The following is a 19,226-nucleotide window of genomic DNA, read 5'->3' as shown; positions in this document are numbered from 1 at the left end:
GTAGAATCATTTTTAAGCAAGTTGTGCTGCCAGTGAAGCAGTTGCTGCAGAGGCATTTTAGAAATACTAGAATTATCAGCCTGCCATCATTTCCCTACAGCCTGTCCATACAGATATAACACTTGAGACATTCTGATCTGTGTGGAATATGCTGTTCCTAGATTTCAACTTGTGGCAGAAATGATGGACAGCATATTAATACGTCTTGTATCAGTCTCACGACAGTTAAAAACTGATTTCATTTTAGCTTTTTATTCAGATTTTGGCCTCAGGATAATTAAAATCCAACATTATTACTTTTCATGCAGTGTTTGCCCTCAGGACAATTAAAAACTGATGTCATTGTTGCTTTTTATGTGTTACTGGCTTCAGGACAATAAAAAACCAATCTTCCCCATCCAATGTGGTTTGACCTTGTCATGGTGGATAAGTTTACCGAACTAACTGTGCAACAACTGTTGAATGCCAGCTCCCATACATGTGTTCAACTCACACCATAGCCATCATGTTCCAATCCACCTGTCATTTGTAGCTGAACCCATTTACATTAGGATGCTTACAACGCCATGTAATGGGAAATCTTTTGTTAAATTGTTCAGTCCCCCAATAATGTTTCTCCCTTCTTTGATAATTCTTTGTTGTATTGTGTGTGTGCATTGTTGAATGAGTCAACTGGAAATCCATGTTTTTACACAAATCTCTGTTTTGATATGGTTTGTTACCAACAGCTTTTCATCCAAAGTTGGCAAAGGTTTATAAGGAGAGTCTGCTCCTTCATTTTCAACAGTTAAGAAATGATTATCTGAATTTTAAAAAAGCTGTGTGTCATTTAAAGGTGATTCACAAGAAGGATGTTCCAGACCTACAGCCACAGATGAATACATTGAGGCAGTGCACAATATGTTATTAGATAATTAGGAATTAAGGGTATATGAAATGGACATGGAAATCTAACTTTTCCCATTAGCACATAATTAAATCGCTTTTACAATGCAATAACGTTAATGTAGTGGTGCTACCTGACACCACTATGGAAACTGAGTATCCGACGTAACATTAGGAAACTGAGAATCCGACGTAACATTACAGCCAACCACTATGGTACCACTACTCAGATGGCACTCGTCATCAGGAGTGCCCTCCGGTGAGACCATGCCAGAATCTAGCATATTAGCCAGCCCAGGGCCAGCCCGAGTCAGTTGTGATATGACTTGTGAAATGTGCACTGACAAGGGGAGGCCGCCAATTGTGAAATTCAGATTCGATTCATACTGCGCATAATAAAAGCTCATGGCCAGAGGTGTAATGTAGCAAAGTACCAAGATGCACTTCTCAGCCGTTGTCGAGAAAATCGACAGTTAAAAGAAACCGTTGTGGTGAAATACTCTCTACGATTAATAATTCTCTACAGCGTCGTGGCGCAGCGGTAAGCGCTCTGGTTCGTAATCCCAAGGTCACCGGATCCAATCTCGCGCTATGCAACCTTTTTTCTTTAGTATTTGTTTTTTATAATTCAAATATATATATATATATATATATATATATATATATATATATATATATATATATATATATATATAATAGAGGGAAACATTCCACGTGGGAAAAATATATCTAAAAAGAAAGATGATGAAACTTACCAAACAAAAGCGCTGGCAGGTCGATAGACACACAAACAAACACAAACATACACACAAAATTCTAGCTTTCGCAACCTATGGTTGCCTCGTCAGGAAAGAGGGAAGGAGAAGGAAAGACAAAAGGATATGGGTTTTAAGGGAGAGGGTAAGGAGTCATTCCAATCCCGGGAGCGGAAAGACTTACCTTAGGGGGAAAAAAGGACAGGTATACACTCGCACACACACACATATCCATCCACACATACACAGACACAAGCAGACATTTGTAAAGGCAAAGAGTTTGGGCAGAGATGTCAGTCGGGGCGGATGTACAGAGGCAAAAATGAAGTTGAAAGACAGGTGAGGTATGAGCGGCGGCAAATTGAAATTAGAAATTAGCGGAGATTGAGGCCTGGCGGATAGCGAGAAGAAAGGATATGCTGAAGGGCAAGTTCCCATCTCCGGAGTTCTGACAGGTTGGTGTTAGTGGGAAGTATCCAGATAACCCGGACGGTGTAACACTGTGCCAAGATGTGCTGGCCGTGCACCAAGGCATGTTTAGCCACAGGGTGATCCTCATTACCAACAAACACTGTCTGCCTGTGTCCATTCATGCGAATGGACAGTTTGTTGCTGGTCATTCCCACATAGAACGCTTCACAGTGTAGGCAGGTCAGTTGGTAAATCACGTGGGTGCTTTCACACGTGGCTCTGCCTTTGATCGTGTACACCTTCCGGGTTACAGGACTGGAATAGGTGGTGGTGGGAGGGTGCATGGGACAGGTTTTACACCGGGGGCGGTTACAGGGGTAGGAGCCAGAGGGTAGGGAAGGTGGTTTGGGGATTTCATAGGGATGAACTAAGAGGTTGCGAAGGTTAGGTGGACGGCGGAAAGACACTCTTGGTGGAGTGGGGAGGATTTCATGAAGGATGGATCTCATTTCAGGGCAGGATTTGAGGAAGTCGTATCCCTGCTGGAGAGCCACATTCAGAATCTGATCCAGTCCCGGAAAGTATCCTGTCACAAGTGGGGCACTTTTGGGGTTCTTCTGTGGAAGGTTCCGGGTTTGAGGAGATGAGGATGTGGCTCTGGTTATTTGCTTCTGTACCAGGTCGGGAGGGTAGTTACGGGATGCAAAAGCTGTTTTCAGGTTGTTGGTGTAATGGTTCAAGGATTCCGGACTGGAGCAGATTCGTTTGCCACGAAGACCTAGGCTGTAGGGAAGGGACCGTTTGATGTGGAATGGGTGGCAGCTGTCATAATGGAGGTACTGTTGCTTGTTGGTGGGTTTAATGTGGACGGACGTGTGAAGCTGGCCATTGGACAGGTGGAGGTCAACGTCAAGGAAAGTGGCATGGGATTTGGAGTAGGACCAGGTGAATCTGATGGAACCAAAGGAGTTAAGGTTGGAGAGGAAATTCTGGAGTTCTTCTTTACTGTGAGTCCAGATCACGAAAATGTCATCAATAAATCTGTACCAAACTTCGGGTTGGCAGGCCTGGGTAACCAGGAAGGCTTCCTCTAAGCGACCCATGAATAGGTTGGCATACGAGGGGGCCATCCTGGTACCCATGGCTGTTCCCATTAATTGTTGGTATGTCTGGCCTTCAAAAGTGAAGAAGTTGTGGGTCAGGATGAAGCTGGCTAAGGTAATGAGGAAAGAGGTTTTAGGTAGGGCGGCAGGTGATCGGCGTGAAAGGAAGTGCTCCATTACAGCGAGGCCCTGGACATGCGGAATATTTGTGTATAAGGAAGTGGCATCAATGGTTACAAGGATGGTTTCCGGGGGTAACAGACTGCGTAGGGATTCCAGGCATTTGAGAAAGTGGTTGGTGTCTTTGATGAAGGATGGGAGACTGCATGTAATGGGTTGAAGGTGTTGATCTACGTAGGCAGAGATGCGTTCGGTGGGGGCTTGGTAACCAGCTACAATGGGACGGCCGGGATGATTGGGTTTGTGAATTTTGGGAAGAAGGTAGAAGGTAGGGGTGCGGGGTGTTGGTGGGGTCAGGAGGTTGATGGAGTCGGGTGAAAGGTTTTGTAGGGGGCCTAAGGTTCTGAGGATTCCTTGAAGCTCCGCCTGGACATCAGGAATGGGATTGCCTTGGCAAACTTTGTAAGTAGTGTTGTCTGAAAGCTGACGCAGTCCCTCAGCCACATACTCCCGACGATCAAGTACCACAGTTGTGGAACCCTTGTCCGCCGGAAGAATGACGATGGATCGGTCAGCCTTCAGATCACGGATAGCCTGGGCTTCAGCAGTGGTGATGTTGGGAGTAGGATTAAGGTTTTTTAAGAAGGATTGAGAGGCAAGGCTGGAAGTCAGAAATTCCTGGAAGGTTAGGAGAGGGTGATTTTGAGGAAGAGGAGGTGGGTCCCGCTGTGACGGAGGACGGAACTGTTCCAGGCATGGTTCAATTTGGATAGTGTCTTGGGGAGTTGGATCATTAGGAGTAGGATTAGGATCATTTTTCTTCGTGGCAAAGTGATATTTCCAGCAGAGAGTACGGGTGTAGGACAGTAAATCTTTGACGAGGGCTGTTTGGTTAAATCTGGGAGTGGGGCTGAAGGTGAGGCCTTTGGATAGGACAGAGGTTTCGGATTGGGAGAGAGGTTTGGAGGAAAGGTTAACTACTGAATTGGGGTGTTGTGGTTCCAGATTGCGTTGATTGGAATTTTGAGGTTTTGGAGGGAGTGGAGCTGGAAGTGGGAGATTGAGTAGATGGGAGAGACTGGGTTTGTGTGCAATGAGAGGAGGTTGAGGTTTGCTGGAAAGGTTGTGAAGGGTGAGTGAGTTGCCTTTCCGGAGGTGGGAAACCAGGAGATTGGATAGTTTTTTAAGGTGGAGGGTGGCATGCTGTTCTAATTTGCGGTTGGCCTGTAGGAGGATGCTCTGAACAACAGGTGTGGATGTGGGAGAGGAAAGATTGAGGATTTTTATTAAGGATAGGAGTTGATGGGCGTGTTGATTGGCTGAGTGGATGTGTAGGTGAAGGATTAGGAAAACCTCAAAATTCCAATCAACGCAATCTGGAACCACAACACCCCAATTCATTAGTTAACCTTTCCTCCAAACCTCTCTCCCAATCCGAAACCTCTGTCCTATCCAAAGGCCTCACCTTCAGCCCCACTCCCAGATTTAACCAAACAGCCCTCGTCAAAGATTTACTGTCCTACACCCGTACTCTCTGCTGGAAATATCACTTTGCCACGAAGAAAAATGATCCTAATCCTACTCCTAATGATCCAACTCCCCAAGACACTATCCAAATTGAACCATGCCTGGAACAGTTCCGTCCTCCGTCACAGCGGGACCCACCTCCTCTTCCTCAAAATCACCCTCTCCTAACCTTCCAGGAATTTCTGACTTCCAGCCTTGCCTCTCAATCCTTCTTAAAAAACCTTAATCCTACTCCCAACATCACCACTGCTGAAGCCCAGGCTATCCGTGATCTGAAGGCTGACCGATCCATCGTCATTCTTCCGGCGGACAAGGGTTCCACAACTGTGGTACTTGATCGTCGGGAGTATGTGGCTGAGGGACTGCGTCAGCTTTCAGACAACACTACTTACAAAGTTTGCCAAGGCAATCCCATTCCTGATGTCCAGGCGGAGCTTCAAGGAATCCTCAGAACCTTAGGCCCCCTACAAAACCTTTCACCCGACTCCATCAACCTCCTGACCCCACCAACACCCCGCACCCCTACCTTCTACCTTCTTCCCAAAATTCACAAACCCAATCATCCCGGCCGTCCCATTGTAGCTGGTTACCAAGCCCCCACCGAACGCATCTCTGCCTACGTAGATCAACACCTTCAACCCATTACATGCAGTCTCCCATCCTTCATCAAAGACACCAACCACTTTCTCAAACGCCTGGAATCCCTACCCAGTCTGTTACCCCCGGAAACCATCCTTGTAACCATTGATGCCACTTCCTTATACACAAATATTCCGCATGTCCAGGGCCTCGCTGCAATGGAGCACTTCCTTTCACGCCGATCACCTGCCGCCCTACCTAAAACCTCTTTCCTCATTACCTTAGCCAGCTTCATCCTGACCCACAACTTCTTCACTTTTGAAGGCCAGACATACCAACAATTAAAGGGAACAGCCATGGGTACCAGGATGGCCCCCTCGTATGCCAACCTATTCATGGGTCGCTTAGAGGAAGCCTTCCTGGTTACCCAGGCCTGCCAACCCGAAGTTTGGTACAGATTTATTGATGACATTTTCGTGATCTGGACTCACAGTGAAGAAGAACTCCAGAATTTCCTCTCCAACCTTAACTCCTTTGGTTCCATCAGATTCACCTGGTCCTACTCCAAATCCCATGCCACTTTCCTTGACGTTGACCTCCACCTGTCCAATGGCCAGCTTCACACGTCCGTCCACATTAAACCCACCAACAAGCAACAGTACCTCCATTATGACAGCTGCCACCCATTCCACATCAAACGGTCCCTTCCCTACAGCCTAGGTCTTCGTGGCAAACGAATCTGCTCCAGTCCGGAATCCTTGAACCATTACACCAACAACATGAAAACAGCTTTTGCATCCCGTAACTACCCTCCCGACCTGGTACAGAAGCAAATAACCAGAGCCACATCCTCATCTCCTCAAACCCGGAACCTTCCACAGAAGAACCCCAAAAGTGCCCCACTTGTGACAGGATACTTTCCGGGACTGGATCAGATTCTGAATGTGGCTCTCCAGCAGGGATACGACTTCCTCAAATCCTGCCCTGAAATGAGATCCATCCTTCATGAAATCCTCCCCACTCCACCAAGAGTGTCTTTCCGCCGTCCACCTAACCTTCGCAACCTCTTAGTTCATCCCTATGAAATCCCCAAACCACCTTCCCTACCCTCTGGCTCCTACCCCTGTAACCGCCCCCGGTGTAAAACCTGTCCCATGCACCCTCCCACCACCACCTATTCCAGTCCTGTAACCCGGAAGGTGTACACGATCAAAGGCAGAGCCACGTGTGAAAGCACCCACGTGATTTACCAACTTACCTGCCTACACTGTGAAGCGTTCTATGTGGGAATGACCAGCAACAAACTGTCCATTCGCGTGAATGGACACAGGCAGACAGTGTTTGTTGGTAATGAGGATCACCCTGTGGCTAAACATGCCTTGGTGCACGGCCAGCACATCTTGGCACAGTGTTACACCGTCCGGGTTATCTGGATACTTCCCACTAACACCAACCTGTCAGAACTCCGGAGATGGGAACTTGCCCTTCAGCATATCCTTTCTTCTTGCTATCCGCCAGGCCTCAATCTCCGCTAATTTCTAATTTCAATTTGCCGCCGCTCATACCTCACCTGTCTTTCAACTTCATCTTTGCCTCTGTACATCCGCCCAGACTGACATCTCTGCCCAAACTCTTTGCCTTTACAAATGTCTGCTTGTGTCTGTGTATGTGTGGATGGATATGTGTGTGCGTGCGAGTGTATACCTGTCCTTTTTTCCCCCTAAGGTAAGTCTTTCCGCTCCCGGGATTGGAATGACTCCTTACCCTCTCCCTTAAAACCCATATCCTTTTGTCTTTCCTTCTCCTTCCCTCTTTCCTGACGAGGCAACCATAGGTTGCGAAAGCTAGAATTTTGTGTGTATGTTTGTGTGTCTATCGACCTGCCAGCGCTTTTGTTTGGTAAGTTTCATCATCTTTCTTTATATATATATATATATAAAAAAAAAGAAAGATGATGAAACTTACCAAACAAAAGCGCTGGCAGGTCGATAGACACACAAACATACACACAAAATTCTAGCTTTCGCAACCTATGGTTGCCTCGTCAGGAAAGAGGGAAGGAGAAGGAAAGACAAAAGGATATGGGTTTTAAGGGAGAGGGTAAGGAGTCATTCCAATCCCGGGAGCGGAAAGACTTACCTTAGGGGGAAAAAAGGACAGGTATACACTCGCACACACACACATATCCATCCACAAGCTTGTGTCTGTGTATGTGTGGATGGATATGTGTGTGTGTGCGAGTGTATACCTGTCCTTTTTTCCCCCTAAGGTAAGTCTTTCCGCTCCCGGGATTGGAATGACTCCTTACCCTCTCCCTTAAAACCCATATCCTTTTGTCTTTCCTTCTCCTTCCCTCTTTCCTGACGAGGCAACCATTGGTTGCGAAAGCTAGAATTTTGTGTGTATGTTTGTGTTTGTTTGTGTGTCTATCGACCTGCCAGCGCTTTTGTTTGGTAAGTTTCATCATCTTTCTTTTTAGATATATTTTTCCCACGTGGAATGTTTCCCTCTATTATATTCATATCATTAATTTGAAGCCAACAATCACGTTTGTTATTGTTATCGTTATTGTCATTGTCACTGTTACATTTCGAAGTCTTTTCTGTCGTCTTATTTCCTCCTTCTGTTTTTGCCAGCAGTTTCACTTTCTATTCACCTTCTCCTTTTTTACCGTAATCCAGTATACAATTTTATCCCGTCGATATACACTCAATAATACGTAATAATACGTAAATCACTTCGAAACCATAACCAAAATTTCTTTCCGCTTTGCTGCTATAAAATCCACCGTTTCCAGTCCACAAACAGTTCCTTTTAGCTATTAAACAACCCTTTCGGCAGTTTTAATAACTTTTGCTTTATTTCCATTTCCGTTTTTCTCACATCACCGATCATTTTTAGCCGCTTCCCACAGGTTTTAACGTCATTATTTCTTCATCAAACAATTGTTAGCTTCATTTCCATAATCTGCCACCACCAAACCACTCCTTTTAATACATCCTCACGTAGTTTTTTCGAAATTTTCCCGAATTTCTCCACCCTTTAACGTGTTTTGGCGGCAACACAACCACCTAACCTTTATGCACATCATTATCTACCTGGCTTGTGTCTGTGTATGTGTGGATGGATATGTGTGTGTGTGCGAGTGTATACCTGTCCTTTTTTCCCCCTAAGGTAAGTCTTTCCGCTCCCGGGATTGGAATGACTCCTTACCCTCTCCCTTAAAACCCATATCCTTTTGTCTTTCCTTCTCCTTCCCTCTTTCCTGACGAGGCAACCATTGGTTGCGAAAGCTAGAATTTTGTGTGTATGTTTGTGTTTGTTTGTGTGTCTATCGACCTGCCAGCGCTTTTGTTTGGTAAGTTTCATCATCTTTCTTTTTAGATATATTTTTCCCACGTGGAATGTTTCCCTCTATTATATTCATATATATATATATATATATATATATATATATATATATATATATATATATATATATATATATAAAATTCCCGGCAATCAGTTGCAACAATTATGCATATAATAAGTTGTTGAAAGTCGTTTCTCGTGGAAAAACTGGCGACTTCGAACATCATTATGTTTTCCACAAACAAAGTTGTATTTCACAAATGTTATTAATTGTCTTCATAATGTTAACCACGTATAGTTAACGGAAGACGTAGAAACGATATTCCGAAACGAATACGTACAGCGTAAGTCAAACGTTCGAATTAGAATAGAGACCCCACGAACACAAATTTGCTGTGGCAGGTATGAAATATAAACTCCATTACTCGCTCGTTACACTTGAATGACAGATGTTGGATGGGCCGAAGCGAGCCGCCGCATAACAGCGTAGTTGCCTGCTAACTTCGAAAGAAGGTAGATGCGGTCCCTAGTGCAACTTATAACAGTGTCGAAAATCAGTGCGGACGGGAGAGCTTTGGTACACCCTGATAAAAAAAACGGAAAAATGGAGGCAGTACAATTGGAGAGTGATCCGCCTTCACCAACATGCATAAGCAATTCATTAATACTTTTTTTTTTATATATATATATATATATATATATATATATTTGAATTACAAAAAACCAATAATAAAAAAAAAAACTGCATGGCATGAGATTCGATCCGGCGACCTTCGGATTACGAACCCGAGCGCTTACCGCTGCGCCACGACGCTGAAGAGAATTATTAATCGTAGAGAGTATTTCACCGCAACGGTTTCTTTTAACTGTTGATTTTCTCGACAACGGCTGAGAAGTGCATCTTGGTGCTTTGCCACATTACACCTCTGGCCATGAGCTTTTATTATGCGCAGTATGAATCGAATCTGAATTTCACAATTGGCGGCCTCCCCTTGTGAGTGTGTCATCAGTTTGGTTATAGTGGACTCTATTTTGTCCTAGGCAGAACTCTAATACTGCATGGACTGGGCTTTGCTTTGGAATATAAACATATAAGGCCACATCTCTTGTCATTAATAAACCAGGGCGAGTCCCCACAAGTTTCGTTTGCAACTCACCTTTCACGAAAGCTAACATCAGGGATAGTGGTGCAGCTTACACTATTGTTGCAGGTATTTTCACTCTCTACTGTTTAATAAGTCACAGCTGCAAAATACTAACGCGAATTCTTTACAGACGAATGGAAAAACTAGTAGAAGCCAACCTAGGGGAAGATCAGTTTGGATTCCGCAAAAATATTGGAACACGTGAGGCAATACTGACCCTACGACTTATCTTAGAAAATAGATTAAGGAAAGGCAAACCTACGCTTCTAGCATTTGTAGACTTAGAGAAAGCTTTCGACAATGTTGACTGGAGTACTCTGTTTCAAATTCTAGAGGTGGCAGGGGTAAAATACAGGGAGAAAAAGGCTATTTACAATTTGTATAGAAACCAAATTGCAGTTATAAGAGTTGAGTTGAGGGGCATAAAAGGGAAGCAGCGGTTGGCAACGGAGTGAGACAGGGTTGTAGCCTCTCCCCGATGTTATTCAATCTGTATATTGAGCAAGCAGTGAAGGAAACAAAAGAAAAATTCGGAGTAGGTATTAAAATCCATGAAGAAGAAATAAAAACTTTGAGGTTCGCCAATGACATTGTAATTCTGTCAGAGACAGCAAAGGACTTGGAAGAGCAGTTGAATGGAATGGATAGTGTCTTGAAAGGAGGATATAAGATGAACATCAACAAAAGCAAAACGAGGACAATGGAATGTAGTCGAATTAAGTCGGGTGATGCTGAGGGAATTAGATTAGGAAATGAGACACTTAAAGTAGTAAAGGAGTTTTGCTATTTCGGGAGCAAAATAACTGATGATGGTCGAAGTAGAGAGAATATAAAATGTAGACTGGCAATGGCAAGGAAAGCGTTTCTGAAGAAGAGAAATTTGTTAACATCGAGTACAGATTTAAGTGTCAGGAAGTCATTTCTGAAAGTATTTGTATGGAGTGTAGCCATGTATGGAAGTGAAACATGGACGATAACTCGTTTAGACAAGAAGAGAATAGAAGCTTTCAAAATGTGGTGCTACAGAAGAATGCTGAAGGTTAGATGGGTAGATCACATAACTAATGAGGAGGTGTTGAAGAGGATTGGGGAGAAGAGAACTTTGTGGCACAACTTCACTAGAAGAAGGGATCGGTTGGTACGACATGTTCTGAGGCATCAAGGGATCACCAATTTAGTATTAGAGGGCAGTGTGGAGGGTAAAAATCATAGAGGGAGACCAAGCGATGAATACACCAAGCAGATTCAGAAGGATGTAGGTCGCAGTAGGTACTGGGAGATGAAGAAGTTTGCACAGGATAGAGTAGCATGGAGAGCTGCATCAAACCAGTCTCAGGACTGAAGACCACAACAACAACAACACTGTTAAAGGATACCTTCCTTTACTCTTAATGTGAAAAAAAATAATGTGCTTGACGGTGTGTCTCTCACTCCATAGCACTTTTTCAAATTTCAATCATTTTCTAGAGATTTGTTGACGTTTTGGTGTCCAGAAATAATACCAACATGAAATCACAGATATGACTGCTCATAGATACAAAAGCCTAAAGAAGGCGTCTCTCTAGCTACAACAATGCCACTTCTAGATTAGTGGCAAAACCTAAGTACATCTGCTCAAGCAATAAGACGACTGATAGTCATCTATCAGTGGTTCCTTTCTGCAAGCTTCAGATGCATACATAAAACATTGGGGGATTGCATCTACTGATTGACAACACATGATGTCAATGGACCTCTAGTGAACTCTGCTGGGACTACTGGTACACTTGCCTGATCTCTTACGTTTGCTCAGTTCATTCACTTGATCCTGTGCCAGAAAATGTGGCAACATGCCATTTGCTGGTTTTACACCATGTAGCGACTCATAATTTTTAAGATTTAATAAATATTCGTTTAGCCATGACAAAAAGAAATGCTGGTGCGACATGTTTTCAAATTATTTACAATTATTTAAACTAAATAATGTTTGGCAACTAAAACCACACATAACTTGGGGGTACAAAGCTGTGTCCAGAAGACCACACCCCACACCTGAGTATATCACGGGCCATGATTTTCTCAATGTGTGAGCCACTTATCTTTTGAAAACTGGACTCATTCTGCATGAGAACACAGGTGTCTTGCTATCTGTACATCACCTCTTGCTGCCATCTGTCATCAGTGTCTACAATTACTTCGAAAGAAACAGTAGTCAATATAACAGCTGCAGTCGTGACTGAGAGAGCCAATGCGTGCTTGCATTGTCATGTGTTTCATGGGTGTAGTTATTGGTTTTATAGTTTCTTTGTAATTCTTCTACAAAGATGCCATGTTTGAAGAGTGAACAAGACATTTTAGAAACCAAAGAGGTAAAATTCAACGATTCTGGATTGAAGGAGGAAATATGTGAGTGGGAACAGTCTGAATAAAATTCAAGATTCATATTCAGGTAGGCTGCAGTCTGTTACAATTTTTCATCACTAGTGTTGATGCTACAGTTACTGCTGCAATTATAATTTTGTTCAATTTCATTAGTCTAAATCTCATAGTTTTCACAGATAAATCTCATGATGAAGCAGCACCCAACAAGGGTTTCGAAGAATTGTTTGGATAAGAAACAAACTGGTATTGCCATGATTGCAAAATACCTCTCTGCATGCCAGAATACTTCAGACTTCTTCATTCAAAAGCCAGTTATGTATAAAATTGTCCAGGAACTCAACTCCCACTTTTTTCCTTGGAAGGATAATGATGCTTTCTACAGCCATTTTCATAACATTTGTAATCGATCAAAGAACTAATATGAAAAATAAACCTTGAAGCTAGGTCTTTTTAATATGTATTAACCTTTGAGATGTTTCAAACACAAATATGCCAGTAACATTTAAATGATGACATAACTGGGTGGTTTTCTGGGTCTGAAATTTTTCCAAATGGCTGGACCTCAAATTGTTAAGAACATAAAATCATTAATGAAAATTAAATCATTAAGTGCAAGTAGTCTTCACAGAGTACTCTGCAGAATTAAATAATCATTAGGAATTTCTGCTCCATGCCGAAAATCTTACCATGATTTTACCAAATATTTCCAAGTTCAAAATATTATTAGGGGTGCATTCCAAAACAGTCAATTCTATGCACCACAGAAAGAGAAAATATCAATAAATGTAACCTAAACTAATGAGAAAGTCACATATTACAAACAATGAGATTAAAAATTGTAGTTGTAAAGCATAAAAAGTTGACTCCCTTAGATCCAACACCAATCAAATTTAACAGCCCATGAAATAATACATACCTGCATTCCTCCCGGCACTTCATACCAAACTGCACCATTTGTGATGCCACCAGGAAAGTGGTCATATGTAAAAAGTGGACAGGGTAGGCCTTTATGCATTGTAGGATGAGCCTGAGCATAGGAATTTGCAAGCCAGCGAAATACAGCATCATCTGGGGTAGGATTTGCACCCTTCCGGCCTGGAGGATTGTCATCAAATGGATAATTGGCTACCAGTGCACCACCATGCAAGTTTGCTGATAACACAAATGGGAAAGACAGAATCCAGTGCATAACAGCAGCAGTCTCAGGTTCTGTCACTCGATTGTCCTGTATAGGAAAACAATTACACTCATGAAATTTTGTGAAACAATATAGACTGAATTTAATTGACAAACAAAAATGTAAATAAATGACCATAATCTAATTTAAATTATCAGACATAATCACCAACTGTTTAATTTTTCACTTCCATGTTTCACTCACAAATATTTCATAAATTGGAAAGATTGAAGTGACAGATCATGTCAAAGAGGTAGCTACAGAAAGAAGGTGAGGTGAGGTTTAGAACTCCTGGAAGATTGAATGGATATGGGGAAGCATCACAAGGGGGTGGAAATGAAATAAAAGATGTGTATAGTGAGCCATGAGGAACTTCAATGATGTACTCAGAAGTAGCTCAATTTTAGTCAATTTATCAACAATCACAATTAATCTGAACCGTGACGAAATAACACGGTTAGTTCTCTGCATTTCCTCCTTGTCTGTAGCACATTCCTTTTGAAATTCCCACTTTGCACTCTGCTGTTTTCTTACCCTAGCCAGAGGGCGCTCTGGTGTTGCTGCGGACACCTGCTTGCCGTGTTTGCAGGAGAGCGTCGGTCAGGAGGAGGAACTCTGATTGCGGACGTCTGGGAGTGTACAGGAGACCACGCCATTTTGTTGATGGTTTGGCGTGACTTGTGTCAGGTGAGCATCATTAAAGCCAGAATAGCAGCCAATGTTACTGTCTTGGTCACAGGTGGATCCAAGGGAATGAGGCTTGGTTGTCCAATGAAACTCCTATCCTATGGATGTCATCAAATTTAAAGTAAGACGTTTTGACCATTATTTGCATCATTTGCAAGCAACTGGGGATCCCGGCATCTGCAGTAATTCAGCAAAGATTATTTGTTTTGTCGGGGCATAAATGATTGGACAAGGAGTAGTTTATTTAGTGCTCTCCTTATGCTCGTGTTCTGCAGTGCTGCTTGTGAGTGTAAACTTGACTCTCACCTTTGTCTGTTGATTTAAGCGCATTGTCAAATACTGAATCCAAGTAGTGACTTTCAATTAATTAGCTGGATTCTTTCTTTCCTCATCACAGTGGGTGTTAAACGGCAAAGTAGAACTGTAAACCTTAACTTATAACCTCATTTGCGTGGCATCAATAACAGAGCCTAACCTGTTAACTAATTAAGGCTTGTGGTAAACAAAGGTATTTATGTATGTTGTTTTAAAATATTATCTGAAATATATCAAAATGTTGCGTGAGTTGATTCTGGGGTATGAATGGAAGTGTTGGCATGTCTGCCATGTAACGGAATCCTGCTAGTTTTGATTGTTTTGGAAAATTTAATTGAGTGAGAAACTAGTGTGATTTAGTCCTGCCTTGGCTTAAAGCTATATTGGGGGTCTGGCATTTGTACTGCAAGCTGCAGCATCATCCTGTTGTTTCATGGTTGTTTTGTTCTCAAACTAGGTGTTTGCCCTAAATATATTTTGGGCTGGACGTTTCGCCCTCAGCATTATACTTGGGTTTCAGCTGCGTGTTCAGTCTACTGACCGTCCATTGTACGCCACATCAGTAATGATCAACCTGTCATCAGTTGATTTTAATGCTGTAGTTAGTTGTAAACTAGTACTGCTTCCATTACCTTCTGGCCAGGGTTCTTGCTCAACGCTTGTCTTTAAATACGCTGCTAACCTGGTTAGCGTATGTTGTGGCTAGCTAAATTAATCACTGCCCAATAGCCCAACACAGTTTGTCAGCCATCAGAAGCCTGTTTTGTTCGTCTGTTGAACTTTAACTAAAGTGCAGAAAACTGAATCTGGTGTTTATTACTGTTCTAGTGCTATTATCTGTCAAGTGTAACATGCAAAATTTTCTTGGTCTGTTATCAAGTGTTACAATAAATGCTAATTGCAGTGAAGTGATGCGCTATTTCAGTTGTTACCGTGATTTCCTATGTGCACATATAATATTTAATTGTTTGATATAAGACTGGTTAAGCCTTTGTTGAAATTTTGGAGGGAGGTGCGCGTGTCCCAGTGGTAGCAGAGCCTGGTTGTTTCCCTTCCTAGTTAAGGGTGGAGGTTTAGAGTTGCTTCACTGTCTTGCATTTACTGTACAGATTTTCAATTTGATACATCTTCTATCTCACTGAACTTGTTTTTTACAGTCACTTGTAAATTTGACGTGTGTCATGATGGAGCAACATGATTGTTCCGGTCTGACATTCTTAAAGGATCAGTTAGCTTACGAATTGCTCATTGTCTGCAGCATACACAGGGTGCAGTGGCGGACTTGGTCATTAAGTTGCGTGGTGCATTGAACAAGCCTGTAGTTGTTTCCAGTGAACTCATCGGGCAGGTCAGCGACACCCTACATGTCATTAGTAGTGCTGTCAATGAATTAAATCAGAATATTACCTTTCTTCACAGAACTCGTGTTACCTCCAGACAGAGGGGACGAGTGCAGGCCCAGTTGTGCCATTGGCACTCTCGTTTGCAGGACTTACAATTATTGTCTTTGAATAAAGAGCAGTAGGGATTGGTTAGCCAACTTACCAAAGAGTGAAAGAACTGCAGGTTAAGGCCAGTGTATTAGGATTGGATAATGTTCATGATGAAGATGATGGAGTTTGGCTTCCCTGGGTAATAAAAATCAGAGTTTTTAATAGTCAAGTGTTTAAGGGTCAGGGATCGGAGGTGTTTGCCAAATTGGCCAATCCTATTATGTATTTATTGCAAGGGATTTCAGAGTTAATGATTGATGACTTAAGTCAAGTTCAAACTCTTTTGTGGCTTACTGTTAACCTTGAAATACATACTAGTGCCCTGCAGTTTCCCCAGGTGGTTGTGCAACGTCTTTTGTATCCATTATGTAAAGGGCTTCTTAATTAAATTCTTTCTGAGACCTTGTGTGCATGGGCTACCTCTGAATTAAGAGAGTTGATCATTAAAAACTTTCACCAAGGTTTCGGAGGCATTTAGAGAGCCAATATTACTGGCGAGTGCAGGTGTGTGATGAGAAACTCTCCGAATATATAGAACGGGTTCAAATGGCGGTAAGGGCTGTTGATGTGGAGGTTCCTGAATGTGACTTATTCCTAGTCATAGTCCAAGGAATGAGACCCGAGGATTGATCACAGACTCAGTTTGTTTGTGAGCCGATCTCATACACCAAGTTGAGTCAACTTGTTAGTTCTATTGAGATGCTTAGTTTTGCCGATTAACAGAATTCTGTGAGTTCATCAGATGAAAAATCAACATCTGGAGTAATGGAGCCTAGGCAAGGAGTTGTTCCTTTTCTTGCCCAGCGTTGATGTTTTAGGTGTGGAGTTACTGGTCATTTGGTTTGTGACTGTCCACATCAGTGAACAGCTCGTTCTAGTAAATGACATCAGAAGAGAAGGGGCAATGGTTGCAAGGTTGGTCCAACCAAGAGCTAGGGCTATATTAGGGTCACGGCTTCCCCGCTGATGTGCCACACTTAATCATGAGCCAGTTTGTGCCCTGTTGGATTCTTGCAGTGCAGTTTCCTTGCTTGATTATGATTGGTATCTTGAATATCGTGCCCTATGCAGGTTCCTCCTTTGTCTTCATCCATGCAGGGATGTCAGGCAGTGAATTGACAGAAGTTACCTCTGGTGGAGGAGCTAAAGGGGAACATTGCAGTAGACAATTTTTCTTGGCCTATTTTTGTGCTTGTAACTAAGAACCTTTCAGTTAATTTGTTGTTGGGCTGTGACTTTGTTCACAAGGTCAGTCTGGTGGTCAATTTTGCGAGTAATACCTTTAGCTTTGCTTTTTGTCCTGCAGAGAAATTTGGATTCTGTTCTTGTCGTGAATTTGTTCCACTTAAGGCTGTTAATAATATCATTTCACAATTTGATGTTCGTCATCTGTCTGATGTGCAGGCATCTTGTTTGCTCCAATTATTATAATGTTATCTTCAGGTCTTGACTAATTGATTGGGGGTTACGGATCGTATTTGTTACAAAATTCGTTTGATGGATGATGTTCTGGTCTGGCAGGCTCTTTACCACCTGTCACCTCCCAAGATGTGGATATTACATTGTAAAATCTATGAGATTTTGAATAATGGGGTTATCAGACCATCTACTTCCCCATATAATTCGCCTATATTCTTGGTCTCTAAGGAGCATGGTAAAGACTATCGACCTGTCGTCGATTACCACCGCCTTAACCAGAAGTTTATATTGGAGTCGGTACCGATGCCTGGCCTTCACAACCGTTTCACTTGGTTCACTGGAACACTTTATTTTCCCTTCTGGATTTAAATCAAGCCTATTACCAGATACCACTTACTGAGGATTCTAAGCCTGTTATTGCCTTTGCAACAGATTGGAATCTCTTTAAGTTCAATCGCGTTCCCTTTGGAGTTGCTACTGGGGCAGCAGTGCTCTCCCGTCTTTTGGATAATGCGTTGGGTGATCTAAAATTTAACTGTGTTTATAGTTATTTAGACTACGTGGTAGTCTACAGTCATAGCTCTGATCAACACTTACAACATCTGGTGTTGGTTTTAGATCACTTGAGTGAGGCGGGATTGACTGTCAAACCCGATAAAATTAAATTATGTTGTGGAGAGAGTTCCTTCCTTGGGCACCTAGTTTCGGCTGATGGCATTAGGATCGATCAGGAGTGTACTGTCAGCTTAAGACATTTTTGCCCGCCACGCAATAAGACAGAGATAGCTAGATTTGTTGGAATGGCCAATTATTTTCATAAATTTGTACCTAATTTTGCTCAATTAGCCACTCTCCTTAATTGTCTGCGTGGCAAGAATCAAGTGTTTCAATGGGGTGGGAGTCAGCAGGCAGCTTTCGAAGCAATTAAAACTGCTCTTACCAATCATCCGGTTCTTGTTGTTCCTGACTTTAGTCAAAGTTTTATTGTCCGAACAATGGTGATAGGTGGCCAGTTGTTTATGCCTCAAGGTGTTTGTCTGAGGCAGAAGTCAAGTATTCAGTTTATGCGTGTGAAGCCTTAGCTGTTTTGTTTGCCCTTGAAAACTTCAAATTTTATCTAGAACATCGGGAATTCTTACTGGAGACTGATAACCAGGCTCTGAGTTGGGTTTTGGCCCGACCCAGCAAAACTAGTAGGGTGGTTTGCTGGGCAGTCCATATATCGGCCTTCCATTTCAAAGTTTGCCAAAGTTGTTGACAATCAGGTCACTGGTGCCCTCAGTCACATGTTTTCTGAGGAGGAACAGGAACCCCTCGGTTCTGAGGAAGTTATTGTTGCCAATGTCCTATCCGAGATCCCGGAATTATTTAATGACATCAAGGATAAGCAGGAAGAGGATCCCAGATGGAGCACCGTTAGGGAGGCTATACTTTCCGGAAAGCAGATGCCTGGATACGTTATAAATAGAGGCATCCTGTGTAAGTGAGTTGGGAAGACTGGTCAGTTTAAATTTTGTCTTCCTCAACAGTTGATATGTCTGGTTTTTGCTTATTTCCATGATTTGCTTGTGGGAGGTCACTTGGGGGTTGCAAAAACCATTACCAAGGTTAGCCAACAGTTAACCTGAGCCTCCATGAGTTGTGATATTAGGAAGTTGGTAAATAGCTGCCAACTCTGCAAAATTGGTAAGCCTAGTAATAGGTTATGGGCATGGCTCTTGCAGTCTGAAAGGGAAGGAAATCCCATGGACAAATTGTTTGTTGATTATGTGGATCCACTTTCTCGGACACACTGTGGGAATAAGTACATATTTGTGGTCGTCGATGCTTTTAGTCATTTTCTTTGTTTTCTTCCCAGTCTGTGGGTTACAACTAACCTTACTGTCCAGCATCTCACC

The 19,226-nt window shown here is 42.7% G+C and overlaps 1 protein-coding gene across 1 annotated transcript in view; it reads right to left on the bottom strand.

The window, feature by feature from the left end:
* LOC124712240 (carboxypeptidase D-like) overlaps window positions 1-19,226 on the bottom strand; it is a 255,060-nt gene that overhangs the window by 133,115 nt on the left and 102,719 nt on the right. Inside the window, exon 9 of the mRNA XM_047242533.1 lies at window positions 13,154-13,462. Coding sequence (XP_047098489.1) covers window positions 13,154-13,462 — 309 coding nt within the window. The remainder of the gene's footprint in view (window positions 1-13,153; window positions 13,463-19,226) is intronic.

Source organism: Schistocerca piceifrons, chromosome 8, assembly GCF_021461385.2.
Source record: "Schistocerca piceifrons isolate TAMUIC-IGC-003096 chromosome 8, iqSchPice1.1, whole genome shotgun sequence".
In the NCBI taxonomy this organism is placed as follows: domain Eukaryota; kingdom Metazoa; phylum Arthropoda; class Insecta; order Orthoptera; family Acrididae; genus Schistocerca; species Schistocerca piceifrons.
The sequence above is the reverse complement of the archived record's forward strand: the minus strand, read 5'-3'. Positions and strand labels throughout refer to the sequence as shown.